At 39.1% G+C, this 16,780-nt stretch overlaps 1 protein-coding gene across 1 annotated transcript in view; it reads right to left on the reverse strand.

The window, feature by feature from the left end:
* Window positions 1-170: 170 nt before the first annotated feature.
* b3gntl1 (UDP-GlcNAc:betaGal beta-1,3-N-acetylglucosaminyltransferase like 1) overlaps window positions 171-16,780 on the reverse strand; it is a 233,686-nt gene continuing 217,076 nt past the window's right edge. Inside the window, exons 12-13 of the mRNA XM_062969378.1 lie at window positions 16,614-16,688; window positions 171-1,899 (exon numbers count right to left, since the gene is read on the reverse strand). Of these exons, the coding sequence (XP_062825448.1) occupies window positions 1,819-1,899; window positions 16,614-16,688 (156 nt within the window). The 3' untranslated portion in view covers window positions 171-1,818. The remainder of the gene's footprint in view (window positions 1,900-16,613; window positions 16,689-16,780) is intronic.

Here is a 16,780-nt window from a genome sequence, read left to right on the forward strand (position 1 = left end):
CCAAGCCACAACTCCAGCAGCTTTGCTTTTGAAAAGGAAAAGGGGGCAAAGAGAAAGGGAAATGCAGGAAAGGGGTTGCTGGTGTTCTTGTCCCATGTGATCACAGCCCTAGAGCAGTGCTGGGGTTTTGGCTGGAAAACTGGAAACATACCACCTCTAAAAACAGGAAATACAACTCTTGTCTGATTTATTATAGGTATGTCAATACTTACAAAAATATACAATCCTTTCATGTTACATTTCTTGCCCAGTTTGTAGAAATTCAACACATGTAAAAGATGCAAATGGGGTGTATGACAGAAGCAGAATAAAACAGCACAATCAAAATCACATCTACAAAATTTGATAAAATAATATAAATTCTTCACCTGGACTCTTGCAATTGGTTATGCCATGGCAGCAGAAAGGTGGAAAAGGCCTGGAGGTTGAAAATCTAGATTGCCTTTCCTTGCCCCTTTTCTGCAGTCCTAACAAAAGTGCCACCATTGTCTAATATTAAAATCACAATCAGATGTTGTGCTCAGCATCCCATGAAGAAGGCTATGTTTCTCCCTTCTTTTTCGAGATGTAGAAAAATGTGTATCCGAAGAGCTGTTTTTACAGCATAAAACATATTTCTTTATGGCACCAGTGTGATTTTCCCCCCCTGCAGACTTTTCATTTTAGTGATGTCATACTGCCCTTTTGCCATTTCTACCTATAGACATCTGATGCAAATAAACTTCTAGTAATAATATGCAAAGTTTTCGCCATTATCACAGCCAACTTCAAAACAGAAGAAGAGAATACCATAACTGCCTGGTGAATTTGCTGTCCCTAAGGCAACAGCATAATGGAGGCTGGTTTTATACATCTTTATTACAAACTACTGTATGTTCCAGTTGTAAAACTCCTGCTTCTCATCCTGCCAGAGGATGTTCTAACGTTGGGCCTCTTAACCCCCTGCATAGGAACCAGTTGCATAACAAAGCATGACAGATTTTATTTGTGGGAGAGCCCAGCTGTTCTTGCCAGTGCTGGAGAAAGTGTGTGGCCCTTGAGTCCTCTTGACTCCCTGTAAGTTGTTAAAGCACCACTTGGAATTTATGGGGCTGCATTTCATTCTGACAAATAATGCAAAGAGAATTGGCTATGCCACATCACCACCAGATTGATCGTGTAAAGTGACAAAAGTTGAAAAATGCCTTGACATTGGTTATAAGATGGGGTTTAAAAATATCACAACTGGCTTTGGTTATGTCAAAAAGTAGCCAGAACGTTCACTGAACATCTGGAGCAAGATGGTAACTTGTTAATTTAGAACCCCCCCCCCCCCAATAAGTGATAATGGATCTACTAGCAGGATCTGGCCTTCCCTGATTCTTCAAGACAAAAGTAATAAATCTTTGGCCCTCCAGATGTTTTGGGCAAGTCCTCCCAATCCCTTATCACTATTTATGCTCACTGAAGTTTCCAGGAACTGGAAGTCTAAAACATCTTGAAGGTCAAGGATTCTTCACCCCAGAGGAAGATACAATGTCCTTCAATCCTTTTATTAAAATAGGGAACCACTCCATACAATGAAAGGAAAGCAGAGAAGAGATTTTTCAAGGATTATATACTAATATTTGCTGTCATTCTGCTTCCTACAGTGACCCCCCCCCCCTTGTTGCTCCCATGCATTCAGCCATGAAACAGAGTAACTTATGCTTTCATTAATGTTTCTTCATGGAAAGGCATCTTGAAGCAGGATTCATTGCCATTATTATTCTGTAAACATCAAACCCATACAAACATTTTTAGTGATCCTTTTTGCAATGAAGCGTTTTCCAGTGTGCTTCAGTTAAAATGGTAATAATCCACTCCTTCTTTCAGTTCCAACAGGTTCAGATTTTCCTCAAACTGTCCGCCTGTCAGATCCTGCAGGAAGGAAGAAGTAGATTGCCTTGTTAATTAAAAGATGGCTTCAGCCATAATTACAGTGCTTATTTGCTTTGTACTTCTGTGTTTGACCTAGTTTATCACAGGTGCCCCCACTAAGTCAACAGGTTAGGGAACAGGGCACTCAGCTCTACAAATCCTAATGAGTCTCTGCACAGGTGCAAAACCCCATTTGTGTGAAGGCAGCGGTGACCGCTTAAAGAACCACAGCTATAGGTAAGCAAATTGTCCATCTGCTCTTGGAAATTATGGTTCATTTCATTCTCTTCAAACCTAATTTGAGAATCAACATCTTTTTTCGGATCCCAGGGCTGGTCCCCCTCAAGGAGGCCAGCTGAAGGATTTGAATCGGGGCAGGGTAGCGGGTCGGGAGAGACAGAAGGGCAGAAGGCCCAAACAGAAGCCGTGCTATACTTCCAAGATTGAGAAGAAACACAAAAAGATAAAAAGCGGTTTAAGAGCGGATCGACCCACAGATACCAGAAACGGGAGTCGGCAAGAAACAAAAGAAAGGAGGAAGAAAGGAGAAGGGAACAGAGAGGACAACGTTTAAGGTAACCCTCCAAGACTTAAAACCTAGGGGGGTTACGGAAGAAATACGAGGAATAAAAGGAATAAAAGGAACAAGTCAATTGAGACTAACCTTTATTGAGGGAAAATTGCTGTTGAATTGCTGTGAGAAACCCAGGTCTTGAGCACCACCGAAAGGGTTAAGGCCAAATCCGGAAGAGAAGAGAGAGAGAGAAAAAAAGCCCTTGAGTGGTCATTGTTTAGACTATTGAGCTCGACGTCATTGAAGGCCAGCAGACCCAGATAAGGGAGAGAGAGAACACGGAAGCACGGAAGCGGAAGTCAAAATAAAGAAAAAACAAGAAGGCAGCCTCAGCTACAACGGCCACAAAGTGTGTGGCGGACTGAGAAGGGGAAAAAAAAAAGAGAGAGAGCCTTTGGACTTTGGTCAACGCAAAAATTGAAGATAGAAGAGAAAAAAGCCACTGTGAGAAAAGGATCATTATCAGATGAGATAAACTTAAAAGATGTGATGAGAGAACTTCAGAAAATCACAGAAAGTCAAAAAAATCTACAGGAGCAGATGATAGACATGAGAAAAGAACTATCAGAAGAATTTATAGAGGTGAAGAAAGAAATAAAAGATTTACAAAAAGAGATGAAGGAAGTCAAAGAAGACAAGCAGAAGATGGAGAAGAATCAAGACAAACTCCAAGCAAGATTGGAAAAATTAGAAGCAAAGAACACCAGACTAGAAGAAAGACAAGAGAAATTGGAAATGGAAGAGCTAGAATTTCAAGTACGAATAAGAAACATCATAGAAGAACCTAAAGAAAATTTGAAACAAATTACAACTCAAATCCTGGCAGATCTCTTACAAATACAAGATGACAAGATGGAAGATAGTATCGAAAGAGTCTACAGAATCACTACGAACTACTCAAAAAAACATAAAGTAGCAAGAGATGTGGTAGTACAATTCGAAAAAAAGAAAATAAGAGAAGAAGTACTGAGGACAAGTAAGAAAAATACTATTCGCTATAAAGGTCAAAAAGTGACAATACTCAAAGAACACCCTGCTAGTACGATGCAAAAACGTAAACAGAAGAACTGACAGAAGAACTAAAAAGACGCCACATCCGCTTTCGATGGGAACGGAAGGAAGGAATCATGGCAGCCTACAATAACGAAAGAATATGGCTAACATCGGAAGAGAAGGCAAAGGAATTTTACAAGAACTTAATGAAGAAGGAGAACGGACCAAACCCACCGGCATTAGACCTCGAAAGAGAAAGAGAGCTAGAACTATTTCCCCCGAAAAAGTTCATCAAGTAACCACATCACAAACGCCAAACCTAATAAATCTAGAAGAAGAAGAAGAAAGAGGACCCTCCCAAAACCAAAACTAATTGAAAAAAAAAGAAAAAAGAAAAAAATGCAAATAAAATGTCACTCCAACAATATTAACGGTTTGAACGCACCCAAAAAAAGAAATAGTTTATTTAATCACCTGCAAAAGTTGAGACTTGATTTAATAGCTCTTCAGGAAACACACATTTGCCATAAACATACCTCACACCTAATCCAAGGAAAATTAGGGAAAGAATTCATTTCATCGGCCTCAGAAAAAAAAGGGGTTGGTCTTGTACATAAATCCAAAATTAAACCCAGAACTAGCATTTAAGGATGATGAGGGAAGAATGGTAGGAGCAAAAATAAGGGTGGGCAATCAGATTATATTAATTTGCAACATCTATACATCAAACGGACCAAAAACAACCTTTTTAGAAAAACTAAAAGGTAAAATTGCGGAACAGGAATTTGATGAATTGATGATTATAGGTGACTTTAACGGAGTTCTGGACCTGGATTGGGATAAGAAAGGAAACAGAACTAAGGGAAAAAAGAATCTAAACTCGGGCAAACTACCCGTAAATTTTATTAAAACCTTACAAGATTGGGAGCTCAGGGATGCCTGGAGAACACACCATATAGGAGAAAGAGATTTTACATATTTCTCAAATAGGCATAATTCATGGTCAAGAATTGACATGGCATGGATGACGCCCTCACTGATCCCAAAAGTGACCAAAATTGAAATATCTCCCAGGTACATTTCGGATCACTGCCCATTGGAATTCACGTTAAATAAAATTCAAAGAAATTTAAATTGGAGATTAAATGAGAATTTAATAAAATCCGAAGAGGATATCCAAAAAAACAAAAAAATTCTGAGGGAATATTTTCAAATAAACAAACAATTTGGGATGCAAGTAAAGCAGTCATGCATGGCCATTTCATCCAGCAAAGTGCCCAAAAAAACAAAGCGAAAAATAGAACTTTAATTAAAATAAACGAAGAAATTACCTTAAATGAAAAAAAATTAAAATCAGAACCAAACAATAAAAAAGTTAAACAAGAACTGGAAAGTTTGAGAGAACAAAAAATCCATATGGAATTAGAAGAAACAGCGAAAAAACTAAAATTCATAAAACAACAACAATTTCAGAATGCTAATAAGCCAGGGAAATGGCTATCCTGGAAAATTAGGAAGAAAAAACAGGCCCATAGCATTACAGAAATCACTTCAGAAGGAACTAACTACACGACAGAACAAAGGATAATGGCTCAATTTAAGAAATTCTATAGCAAATTATACTCAAAAGATCAGGTTGAATTAGACAAAATATCCCAATTCATTAGTAACCAAAAATTGGAAAAACTATCGGAAAAACAAAGAGAGATATTAAATAAAGAAATAACGGACAAAGAAATTAAGAGAGCCATAGATAAGATGGATGGAAATAAGGCTCCTGGGCCTGATGGCCTAAGCGGCATTTACTACAAAGTTTTTGCGGAGGAAACAATACCTTATCTAAAAAAAATTATGAACAAAATCTTAGAAAATCAAAAAATTCCAGATTCGTGGCGTAATGCAACAATAACCATGATTCCAAAAGAAGGACAAGACCTTAAAAATGTCAAAAATTATAGGCCAATATCCCTACTAAATTCAGATTATAAAATTTTTACAACGATATTAGCGGAAAGAATTCTTGAAAGATTGGATAAGAGAGGAGCAAACGGGCTTCCTACTAAAAAGACAAATGAAGGACAATGTAAGAGAAATAATAAATATAATTGAATTTTATGAATTTACAAAGAAAGACGAATTGGCCTTACTTACTATCGATATGGAAAAAGCTTTTGATAACCTAAATTGGGATTTCTTCAAATTATTAATAAGAGAACTGGACATGGGTTACAAGTTTATAAATGCGATTAATCAAATTTATGATAAACAAGAGGCAAAAATTAAAATAAATTCAGTGGAATCACAAAAATTCGAAATATGCAAAGGAACCAGACAAGGATGCCCGCTGTCCCCGCTACTATTCATCTTTTCACTAGAAATTCTCTTAAAAAGTATCAGAGACGATCCCAAATTGATAGGAGCAAAAATAAGAAAACACAATTATAAAGTCAGGGCCTTTGCAGATGATCTTATATGTATAATAGACGACCCTATAAAAACAATGCAATACTGGCTAACCAAAATAAAAGAATATGGGGAAGTCTCGGGTTTAAAGATAAACACGGAAAAGACCATGATATTACCAAAGAATTTGACCAAAAAAAGACAAGAAGAACTAACAAAAATTTCGGGGATACAGATCAGGGGAAAAATAAAATACCTAGGTATAAATATAACGGCGAGACACTCCCAATTATTAGAGAATAACTATGACCAAAAATGGAAAGAAATAAAAAAGGACCTAGAAAGATGGAGATATGCAAAATTATCATTATTAGGTAGAATTTCGGTAATAAAAATGACTATCCTGCCCAAGTTATTATTCTTATTTCAAAATATCCCTATTATTAGAAATACACAGAAATTCAAAAATTGGAACAAGGAACTTAACAAATTCATGTGGATGGGTAAAAAACCAAGAATTAAAAGAATTTACATGATAGACGATAAGAAAAGAGGCGGACTAGGCCTCCCCGACCTGCAACTTTACCATGATGCTTGTGGCCTTATATGGGTGAAAGATTGGTGTACACTAAGTAATACTAGAACCATAACATTAGAGGGAATAGACTTAAGGGCAGGGTGGCATGCATATTTATGGTATGGGGAAAAATTGATGGAAAAAATTTTTGGTAATCATTTTATTCGGTCTTCGCTTCTAAAAATTTGGGAAAAGTATAAACCTAAATTGTATCAGAAAACTCCAAAATGGATCTCCCCCCTGGAGGCATGCCAGAGAAGAGAAATAGGAGGAGCAACTTGGCCCAGATATAAAGATATCCTAATTAAGGGTAAGGGGATATATACCCTGAAAAGTCAAGAAGAGATTAACAAAGGATTCGGCAATGTGGGATGGTTCCAATACAGACAACTAAAAGAATACTATAACAAAGATAAAATACTAGGATTTGAAGAAAAAGAGAGTTTTTGGGACAAGGTAATGAAATTGGAAAAAAAACAAATATCTATAATTTATACAAAATTAATAGAATGGGAAACGGAAACGGTACCAATAAAAGAAAGTATGATTAAATGGGCCCAAAACCTAGGTAAAACAATACATCTAGCAGAATGGGAAAAGGCCTGGAACTCTAGATTGAAATTCACCTATGCAACCGAACTAAAAGAAAATTGGATCAAAATGTTCTACCGCTGGTATCTGACCCCCCAAAAATTATCAAATTTTAATAAAAAAAATCTCAAATAAATGTTGGAAATGTAATGACCAAGTGGGAACATTTTACCATTGTTGGTGGACTTGTAAAAAGGCGAAAAACTATTGGAAGAAAATCCATCAAACAATACAAAAGATGTTGCAAATTAATATAGAACTAGATCCCAAACACTTTCTTCTGGGGATGATTAATATAGAAAAGGATAAAGATAAAGAAATTCTTTTCAATTATCTCATAATAGCTGCAAGAATAGTTTATGCCAGATATTGGAAAAAGAAAGAAATTCCGGAGCTGAGCCAATGGCTAGTTAAGATTTTGGAAATAATGAACATGGATAAATTGACGTATTTACTCAAAAATAACTATGGCATTCCCAAAAAGCAAACAAACTGGGACCTGGTTAAAAATTTTTGATTGAAAGGCAAATGAAGGTGCTAATTTAACCCTAATAGAAGATATGACGATAATGATGAAAAAAAAAAAAACAGAGGCTGACACCGTAGTAGAGCGAACGGAAAGACTAATTAAGGATAGAAATTTTTCTTTAAGTATCTGTGTAAGAGATGGAAGCGACCAATTGTATTATATTTCAGTTTATTTTATTTTATTTCTTTTTTCCTTTTTTTCCTCTTCTTTTTACGATTTTTTCCTTTTCTTTTTCTTCTCCTTCTCTTCTCCTCCTACTTACTCATTGCACACTTTCTTCTAAGAACTAAAAAAAAAAATAAATAAAAACATCTTAGAGTAGTTTGGGTGTTGGGCTAGTACACTGGAAGGACAAGGTTCAAATTCCTGCTCAGCCTTGGAAACCTATTGCTTGACCTTGGATAAATTGCAATGGAAACCCTGCTCTGAACAAATTCTGCCAAGAAAACCCCCATGATAAGCCACCATAAGTCAGAAATGACTTGCACACAACAAGTGTACACTCTTTATGCTTGCACAAACACTCTGAGAGCCTTAAAAACTTTAGTTTGAACAATACATATTGCTCTTTATCCCCACTCTTAAACCATTTATCTCAGGAGACTCCTAACTGTGTATAATAGGGAAAAGCACATACCAAATCATTGCACTATAACCCACTATTCAGATTCAATGAAGACTGTATGCTGGAGCACATGTAAGGTCAATCAGCATGATAGCTCCAAATCCCCGAGCAATGGCAAGGTGACGGCCAATAGAAATTTTGTTGACGATCAAAATAATTGCAATTGAGTGTGTAAAAGTGGGTAAGAACCGAAGACAACAGACAGGGAGTTTACAGATGAAAACTAAGTGATCCTGGTGCTGTTCAGTCATGTAAATGGACTGACTTGAAATAAATCCCCTAATCCTTGACTGGAGCATTTTTCTTCATTCATAGACGCAACCTAAACAGCATAGTGATGACAGCTCAATGCATTAGTGATTTGATGGATTTTGCATGATGAGTACCTTTTGCCTTTTCATCAAGGAACCAGGATATTAATTCTGATTACAAGTGATTGTATAAAGAGGAACATTATGCTTATTCACCCATCCTGCACTATAAAATAATGAGCTCCCCCCCCCCCAAAGTTCCAGTTGGTAAGAAAAGCAGGTGACATCACTGTCAACTTCAGCATTTATTTTAAGCCTTTAATTTCAGGGCTTTTTTAATTGATGTTTCCAGTGGGATTAGCCTCAAACAATATTCCATCATGTAGATTAGTGACAACAAAGAAACTGCTGCTTCTGTGTATTAAGAATGGATGTACGTAATACTTAGTATTTACACTATACTTCTACCAAGTGTTCAAAATGCTTCACCTGCTATCTGTCAGTAATCCTTACAACAACTTCCCAAAAGACGCCTGTATAACGCCCCCTTAGTACAGTTGAGAACCTGAGATAGGATAGTTTGCCAGTACGTTCCTGCCTGGACTAAGATGTGGATCAAGGTTTTCTCAGTCTTGAACTCATATGTCACCCTGTACATGATAGAATATTTAACCCCATTCTCCATAGTCAAAGTTCTTTAGAGGCAGATCAGACTGAAAACGTCACAAACAGCAAATGAGGGCGTTACTGTAAATCTTTCCATTTAATTCCAATGAACTTACATTGGTGCTGTAAATAATGGACTGGATAAAGGCAAGCAAACCAAATCTTAATCCAGACAACACAGAGCTGCTCCTGATTCTGGTTAAAGCAGATCAAGAAACAAGGACTCTGCCTTTGCTGGATGAGGTTATAGTCCCCTGGGAGGTACTCCTGGGTTCATTTCTGAGCCTGGAAGCCCAGGTTTCAGCAGCAGAAAATATTAAAGCCAGTTCATCAGCTGTGCCTGTTCCTGGAAATGTCTGACCTGGTCGTCGTGACAAATACCTTAGTTACACTCCGTTAGATTACTGTAATGTATTCTACACATGGCTGCTTTCCAAGAGTATTTGGAAATTCCAGCTGCCCCAAAGAAGCACAGCCAGGTTGCTAACTGAGGCTGTCTACAGGGAACACACAACTCCCTCAGTGCTTTAATAGCTGCTGCGCCATTTCTGGGCACACCTAAAAGTGTTGTCTAGGACTTGTAAAGCTCTATGTTACTCGCACAACCTCTCTGGCCCACCAGTTTTGAACTTCAACTCTCAGAAATCCCAGCAAGGTTACTAGGCATTAGAAATTGTGGGAGCTGAAGTCCAAAACACCTCAAGGACCAATGATTGGGAACCACTGCTTCCGATTATTGGGGAGGCTCTTAGTCTCATTACCTTCTCAGGTGCATCTGGCAGAAATAAATGAAGAAGCCTTCTTGTGATTTTTGCTAACTTTGTTATTCCCTCCTTCGGGAACCTAGAGTCACTCCCACATTGCTGTCCTTCTGCTTTTTATTTTTTGTATCAGGAGCAACCTGAGTCGCTTCTGGTGTAAGTGAACTGGCCGTCTGCAGATGTTTTGATGTTTTTACCATCCTTGTGTCCCCGCATGGAGCTGGAGCTTGTTTTCTGCTGCCCTGCAGACCAGGACGCGGAACAATGGCTTCAAACTACAGGAAAGGAGATTCCACCTGAACATTAGGAAGAACTTCCTCACTGTGAGGGCTGTTCGGCAGTGGAACTCTCTGCCCTGGACTGTGATGGAGGCTCCTTCTTCGGAGGCCTACAAGCAAAGGCTGGATGGCCATCTGTCGGGGGTGCTTTGAATGCAATTTCCTGCTTCTTGGCAGGGGGTTGAACTGGATGGCCCATGAGGTCTCTTCCAACTCTACTATTCTATGATTCTATGATAGAGGGAGCTCATCCATGCTCTCCCCGGGCTGGATTCGAACCTGGCAGCCCTCAGGTCAGCATCCCAACCTTGAAGTCACAAGGCTTTAATCCACTACGCCACTAGGGGCTCCGACTATCCTTCTGCTGAGAAATGTGTTTTAAAAAAACTTACATGTTTTAGTCTTTTTACACACTTAAGTTTAATTTTTTTGTTTTAGTCACAGTATTAGGGAAAATGTGGGATATAAATGACCTCCTTCCCCTTGAAGGAGCTCCATCATTGTTGCAAGCCATTCGGGAAGGAGATATGAGAAGGCCATCTTGGTGGCTGCTTCTAGGCCCCGAATTCTCTTCCGCCAAAGGGGAGGACTCTCCTTTCAGGAGCTGCCTATCTTCGTGATCGCCTCCTCCCCTACGAACCTACGCAGACCCTAAGATCATCTGGGGAGGCGCTCCCCTCGCTCCCACCCCTGTCTCAAATGCGGTTGGTGGGGACGAGGATGAGGGCCTTCTCGGCAGTGGCCCCTCGGCTCTGGAACTCTCTCCCCAGGGAGATCAGGTTAGCTCCTTCCTTGCCCATCTTCCACCGGGAATTGAAAACAAGGTTGTTCCAGAGTGCGTTTGAATGAATAGGCCAATCAGATTTGTCATCAGACTATTTTTCTATGTTTACAAAATTGTATGGTACTTTATTCCATATGATACAGCACTTTAATGGAACCTGTCCCCGAGTTCCTCCTTTATTCACTCTGATTTTATCTGCTCAGATTTTAAGTATTGTTACTATGTTATTTTGTTTACTGTTGAAATGTTTTAATTTTGCTGTTGTATTTTGTGTATGTAATGTTTTTGCTATGTCGTTTCAGGCTTGTCCCTGTTGTAAGCCGCCCCGAGTCCCTTCGGGGAGATGGGGTGGGATATAAGAATAAAGTATTATTATTATTATTATTATTATTATTATTATTATTATTATTATTATTATTATTATTCTGCTCTCCTTCCATTATTAAATACTGACATAACTATAGGCCAGTCCCTTGGTCTCCTGTCACCGACCTTGTCCATTTCCCTTCAGTATCTTTCTCTGGGTCTGGTACTCGGGTCTTAAGTTGATCCCTACATGGAACAATGATGAGTTGTCCAGTGGATTCGCTATGTTAAATATAAATGGACTCAAGAAAGTCAGAACAATCTTGTAAGCAAGAAAAAACAGGTAGAAGTTTAGTAATGCACAATTATGTCAAATGTTAACCCTTGAATCATTCACAGCTCCATAAAATATTATTCAATTCTTCCCTCAGCTGACTGTCCTATCTCCATAACAGCTTTTTCCCATCTCCAGGCCATCTTCCCCTTATCTACATTCTGTCAGACACAAGACTCAGTTGTGTATCAACTTTCATTCATTCATTCCTTTTCCTAACTTGTCATTATCATGTTTGACATGATTACTCTATTCCAGAATGTATTTTGGGTCTCAGGTCAAGAGAAAGGCCGGACAGAAATCATAACAAATTGATACACTACATTCTAGTTTGGAAAACTCAGGTGATGCACTCCGCCAATGCTATATTCGTGTAAAAATGCAATGCAATGAATGTAGTACTACAAAATTGCCATTCATCTTTGACAGCTTTGTTCAAAGTGCTGGAACCACCAAAGCTTTGTCAAATGGAAGAATATTTAAAGAAACTGTATAGAAACAGCTGAACAAGGAGTGCCTTTGAGGATTGTGTTCTTCTCTTCCTGAATCTGATCAAATACAAAAAATATCAAAGCTCAGTGGTACTGCAGATTCAAACTGGATTAAGGGCTGTCAACAGAAAATATATACGTTTTTCTTCACAAGGCTTATGGAAAAACACACAATGGCATGCAGAGAACAACATTCTTTGTTTGATCCAGTCTTTTGCATCCACATGCTTTTATATTGAAATACCCAGTGGGGAGCAAACTGGGCAGTTCTTCCTTCTTGCCAGCTAAGACTTTCAAGAGAATGCCAAAACAAGCTGGCCGGGAGCTGCTTGCAGGAGGGAAGGTGCGCTCCACAGCAGGCAAATGCAGCAGTTCCACTCTTGGGTCTTAAGTCCTTCCAAAGCAAGCAGCTAAGCCTTTCCAGCCATACAAGGCTAAAGAGAGCCTGCCTCTTGCATCCCCACACATCATCTTCTGTGGCAGACCAATTTTTGGGGAAAGAGGTCTGCGAACTACAGATACTTGTTCCTGGAAAGTTTAGTCAGCCTGGCCAGGCAGACTCTTCAAGACCAAACTCTTTCTGAAATCTCCACAGCTAAAAATTTATTCTGCCCAAGAGACCATAGAATTCAGTGCAGTATCTCCCGATTGCAAAGTAAGGCATCACATGCCTAAGATAGACTCTTCCCCGATGATTGCCATCACAAAGCATGCTTTATAACAAAACAAGCCTTATCTGCTGTATGTGCTGACAGGTAGAGATCCCATGCAATTGGTGAGTGACATTCAAGTGGCATCATCCACCCGCTCCATCTACCCATTAAGGTGCCCTGTAATATAGACGTGTTTTCTGACTATATCAACAGTTTATATTTTATTTCCTAGAACTTGTGAAACAATTTTATTGATCAGCCAATTGGCTTTATCAAAGCAGACAATATAACACAACATACAGTACACATCAAGTCCAAGTGAAATTATAAATATACAAATTCAGATAGAAAAAGTGGGGATGACCAACTTATAACCAAAAATACCTTAATCTTAGATTTAGAACTTGTGTGTTAATCAGGACACTAGCAACCTCATCACTAGTATCTTCTTCCCACTTCTCTCTGGTGCTGGCGCAGAGTCCCCCGGAGCCCATCACATGATGCAGGGTTACCTCTGGTGAGACACCGTGGGGCTCCGTACCGGCAGCGTTGCAGCAGCAGAGCCCAGAGAAGTCAGGTATACACATAGACATAGAAAAAATGTCAGAGGAGCCAAAGAGGAAAGGGGGGTCAGCAGGAAATACTGTGGGAAGGGATGCTTAGGACCTTGACAATAGGGAACACAGCGAGACGGTTCCCATGATTTCCCCCACTGTCCTCCTTACAAAGGGGTCCCAAGTGACAGTGAGCAAATGATAGGTTTGGATGATCTACCCAAGCAAAATCTGGTAACAATTTGTTTAAGTGTGCCAAATGGCTATTAAAACATATGCCACAAATAATTTGAAAAACATTCCTATTTTAGGCCTATCCAACAAAAATTTTCCACCTATGATCATACACGTGTCACGTTCCATGTCTCATAAAACGAACATTTGAGCTCAACTAGAATCCAAGTTGCTCTTTGGCAAGATAATCAAGATAGCTGCCAGTTTTTGCTTCCTTGCTAGTCCCTTTTGTTTTTTATAGGCATCAAAGCAGAAAGATGGGACAACACTCCCAAGCCCTTACTTTATTTCTCAACAGTTCAACAGTTTACATTTTATTTCCTAGAATTTAACCTGCCTTTCTGTAATCTCACTTCTCATGAGGACCACAAGGGACCCACAGAACAATTCCCCGCCTGCTACACTTTTCAGTTCCATTGCATTTGAAAAATATTTGAACCCTGTCTCCCTTTTCATTTGCATTTCTATGACAGGCTTACTATCTCCCAGATATTATTTATTTGTGCATTTTTACTTGTGCTTACCATTTTAACAGCATTCAAAATTCTCCTAGATTTGTCAGCCTGTTTCTTGAACTGTGGTGTCCAGAAAGGGCATAGCCATATAAATCAGGACTTATCTGTATTGGGCAGACCAGTTACCAAAACGATTGCTTTGCTACCTCCTGGGTATGATAACAATGCCAATGCTAAGTAGGGCCTACAACAGCTTTGATGTTTGTATTACAACATCACAGGACTGACTCTGGCTTCGTAAGGTTGTCTATGGGATACTTCTCTCCTTCTTCTCTTAACAGCCAACTCATTTTTCTGCAGGACTCAGTATAATGTATCTCCCTCCATCTCCAGGGCTCTGCAGGACTGTCAGCAGAGCCCTGGAGCGGGTAAAGGGCTCATATTTGAGGGAAATTAAATACATAGCAGCACAGTGGATTTGTTTTTCATCTCCTCTTTCATACGCAGCCTGTGCTAAAGCAAAAGTTCACGGGGACCAGAAATACCTCAAAGTCTGAATCCTTGGATTTATCCTTAGTCTGCACAATATCACCACAGAGCAACAAGAGTTCAGCTTCTATAAGCAAGTTTCAGCCAGTTTAGAAACCATTTCCTCTGCCATCAGGACAGTAGTGGAAGAATTTTACCCCAAGCATTAGAAACCACAATCCATTTTGTAAAGTGGTGAGGGGATGCAGAAGAGAAGCTGGGTGAGGTTTTCAGATCAAGCCTGATGCAAAGCCAAACTGAGAATGGAGGGGAAACAGAAGAAAGCTATTGCCAGTTGGCAAGTCATTCAGCAGGTCTGGACTGTTTCTTAAAGGGGAATTTACTGACTCATACAGTGTCCAAAGAATGACTTTTAGATCTTTTAAAACACTTTAAAAGCAGTGGATTCACTATTATTTTCTTCAACTGCAAGGCATTCTAATTTTGTCCTATAATCAACTGTCCCCTCATCTAACATCATATTTACTACCAACATATGCTTTCTAAGCATGATTTCTTCACAAAACTTTGCAGACTTCTGGAAACAACATTTCTCATTTTCTCTGATGTTGACAAAATAGCAATTTGGGAAGAAGTGGCTGTCTTTGTCTTTTTCTGTATAAAAAGGGAAGGAAAAAGTAATCTCATGTCAACTTTTAAGACTGCATCATAAACTTTCTTGGGCTACAGCTCACATCTTCAGATGCATTAGAAACAGAGCCAATAGTGAGGAATGTTAGGGGAGGTGTGGTCCAACAACATCTGGAAGGCTTCAGGATTCCCACCCAGGCACTTTTCTCACAGTGTAGGACAAGGGTTAGACTAGCTGGTATGCACCACCCTCCCCTGTCTGGATTTCACAAGAGCGGAGCAGATGCTGGAGCTGCACAGCCTAACCTAGGCGGTGACTATTGTCCCTTTTGTGTACCTGGTGACCCTTGAAACTTGGTATGTGTCTTCACAAAGATTCAACATTTCAGTAGAAGTTATTTTGCTCCTCCAGGAGTCATTTTAACAAAGGAGGGAGGTGAACTTGCAATGGCAGGACTGGCCGAAGCTACCCAATGAGGAACTCATAAAAATCATAGAGCTGAAATGGATCCCAAAAGCCATCGAGTTCAAATTGCCCTTCCTCAGTGTAGGAAAGCTAAAACAATGATTCCAAAACTCTAGTCCTCCATGTGTTTAAAACTTCAACTCCTAAAACATTCAGGCTGGATCTACACTGTAATATAATCCAGTTTTTGATCCCAGATTATCTGATTTTAACTAAATTATATGGCAGTATAGACTAATATAATCCAGTTCAAAGAAGATAATCTGGGATCAGATACTGGATTATACGGCAGTGTATATCCAACCTAATCTGAATTGGCCTATTATCTCGAATTCTAGAAGCTGAAGTCTAAGATACCTGGAAGACCAATTTGGGAAAGACTGAGCTAATGTATCCCCAACAGGTAGCTGTCTGGCCTCTTTTTGAAGGCGTTCATTAAAAGAGATCCCACCAGCTTTAAGAAGCTGGTTCCATTGCTGTACAGCTCTTGCTTCTGATGTTCAGCCAAAGCCTACTTCCCTGTAACTTAAAGCCATTAATTTACAGACCTTTAGATATCGATAGAATGTAATCAAAATTGTGCATCGTGTAGCCTTTGCTGAGCTGAGTTTAAAACTATCTAAATTGTCCTATACCGGCTATATATAAGTGATTGCCTCCTGTGTCAAAGTGAATGATTCCAATAGTGAGCTTTCCTGGTGTAATGTAAAATTTAAAATCTTGGCATTATTTTAAGACAGACATGGGCAAGTTGGGTGGATTCAGAATCAGTTGCTTGCTTGCTTGCTTGCTTGTTTGCTCTCTTCCTCCCTCTCACACAAACACTGCTAAAATTCAATGCAAATTCCTAATTTCAATGTCAAAGTGCAAATTCTCTTTTAAAATAAGCATTTCCTGTTAATTTTAAAATGGAATTCTCAGTTTGCAACTGAACTTTAAATAGTGATTTGGTGTGAAACTTCAGCAATGTTGCAAATGTCTACAAAAAGAGCTTTCTTGTAAATGCGAGAAAACTTTTAAACTAATGTGGATTTCCCATGGTTGGACCCAGATTTGGAAATTATACTCACCAGTTTTACACAAATAATGAAAGGTGGTGAAGCATCTCTGAAATGTAAGACAGGAATCCTGGGTTTGGGGATTTCCTAGAGAGAAACAAACACTTCATTTAGCTACTTCATGACGGCCAACTGAAAGGTGAAATTTCTCAAAGAGTTTGATTTTGGTACTTGAGAGT

Source organism: Anolis carolinensis, chromosome 2, assembly GCF_035594765.1.
Source record: "Anolis carolinensis isolate JA03-04 chromosome 2, rAnoCar3.1.pri, whole genome shotgun sequence".
Classification (NCBI taxonomy): Eukaryota; Metazoa; Chordata; class Lepidosauria; order Squamata; family Dactyloidae; genus Anolis; species Anolis carolinensis.